Source organism: Lottia gigantea (assembly GCF_000327385.1).
Source record: "Lottia gigantea unplaced genomic scaffold LOTGIsca_80, whole genome shotgun sequence".
NCBI lineage: Eukaryota > Metazoa > Mollusca > Gastropoda > Lottiidae > Lottia > Lottia gigantea.
Window position 1 is genome coordinate 1,211,159 of NW_008710663.1, and position 1,551 is coordinate 1,212,709.

At 33.3% G+C, this 1,551-nt stretch overlaps 1 protein-coding gene across 1 annotated transcript in view; it reads left to right on the forward strand.

Annotated features, from left to right (window-relative positions):
* Positions 1-313, forward strand: part of LOTGIDRAFT_168954 (hypothetical protein) — a gene marked incomplete at both ends in the record, with an annotated part of 1,013 nt that extends 700 nt beyond the window's left edge. Inside the window, one exon of the mRNA XM_009067236.1 lies at positions 24-313. Within this exon, the coding sequence (XP_009065484.1) occupies positions 24-313 (290 nt within the window). The remainder of the gene's footprint in view (positions 1-23) is intronic.
* Between the last annotated feature and the right edge of the window lie 1,238 nt (positions 314-1,551).

Sequence of the window (1,551 nt, forward strand, 5' to 3'; positions counted from 1 at the left end):
ATTATGTTTTTGATTTATTTCAGATTTGGTTTCAAACAAGCGTGCCAGATGGAGGAAGCGAGTCCGTGACAACAAACCCGCTTTTCCACCAATGAATCCAAGCTACATTCCACCAGTTGCGGCAAACATTCCACAATATAATATGATGTCTCCTTCAGCATTGATGTCCCAAGTAATACCATCGTCAGTTGCTTCCAGACCAGTTTATAATATACCATCTTCCATCCCAGCACCATCCAACAATGCCACATTTCAAAGAACGATGTCTTTTCCAACATACGTCAACTCGTACATGTATCCTCAGTTTAGATGATGACCTAATCATATTGTTTATTGTTAATGATATTGTTTTAATATTGTTGTTGTATTGTTATTTCAAGATTATCTGTTTATTTATTGATAAATAAAATATTATTAAGATATCCTACAGTCACATTTCTTCTTTTAACATCTTAAAAGTTACTTGAATAGTTATTTGTATAGGCAACGAGCAAAACATGATGACTCAAAGAGCTTTCCAAAGGCAATTGGTAAAATCGGCTTTTTTGAACTATATATGCTGAGGATTACAATTGTGAGTTCACTGTGCTCTGTTTGAAGTTAACATTATATAGTACTTTCGTATCTTGGGAATGTTTTGAAACGCAAAATACTACAAATATTAGCTGTTTTTAGACAGGAAAGACGGTCAACAAGACAGAAGTGGTATTCAACACACATTTAGCGAAGCATTTTCAATTATGTAGACTAATAAAACCCATCTGAAGTCAGGACTGCCCAAGAGTGAATTTATATTGTCTAATGGTGTTCCTTGATTGAAGGGCACCTTTAGGGAAGGTTGCCAAAAAAATGGGGCACACATTGTTTTGTTACAGAATTGTATCCTGGAAAATTATTCAGTTTCTGTCTTTTTTGAACTTCCTTCGACCTTCATTGTGCTGATCTACATATCGTCCTGGCACGTTCAAATTGGTTATTTTTAGTACGATACACAGCACATGCATGCAGGTGGCTGTACAGATCAAGATAATCGATGAACAAGCCGGAACTTAGACGATAATAAACCGAGAAACGACGTGTAACCATATAAAAATGATAGTAGAAATAAATTAAATATGAATTATCTTCAATTCTTTATTTCTCGTCGTGATACCAAACCCCCAAAAATTATAAATAATATATACATAGATTACTGATATTTCTTATAAATAATTGATATAAGACCTCAAATGGACCAAAACGTTGATGTTAACCTGGTTGCTCATATACTGTAATAAATAATCAACGTGAAATGAGTAAAACAACACGAGTCGTTATTGTTAATTACATCACTAATCAACTGTCAATTCCATCAGTGATTGAATTGTATTAATCTAATTAACTCGATTAAATATGCCAGCATTAGTCGAGTTGTCACATTACTGACAGACAGGAGTTGCTCTGTATTTGTCTAAAAGNTGTATTTAATGTTGTCCTGTCTTGGAAAATGTACATTAAAAGTTAATGATCTATTAGTTTCTTTACATTTAAATTATACTCTAGTTTAAAATG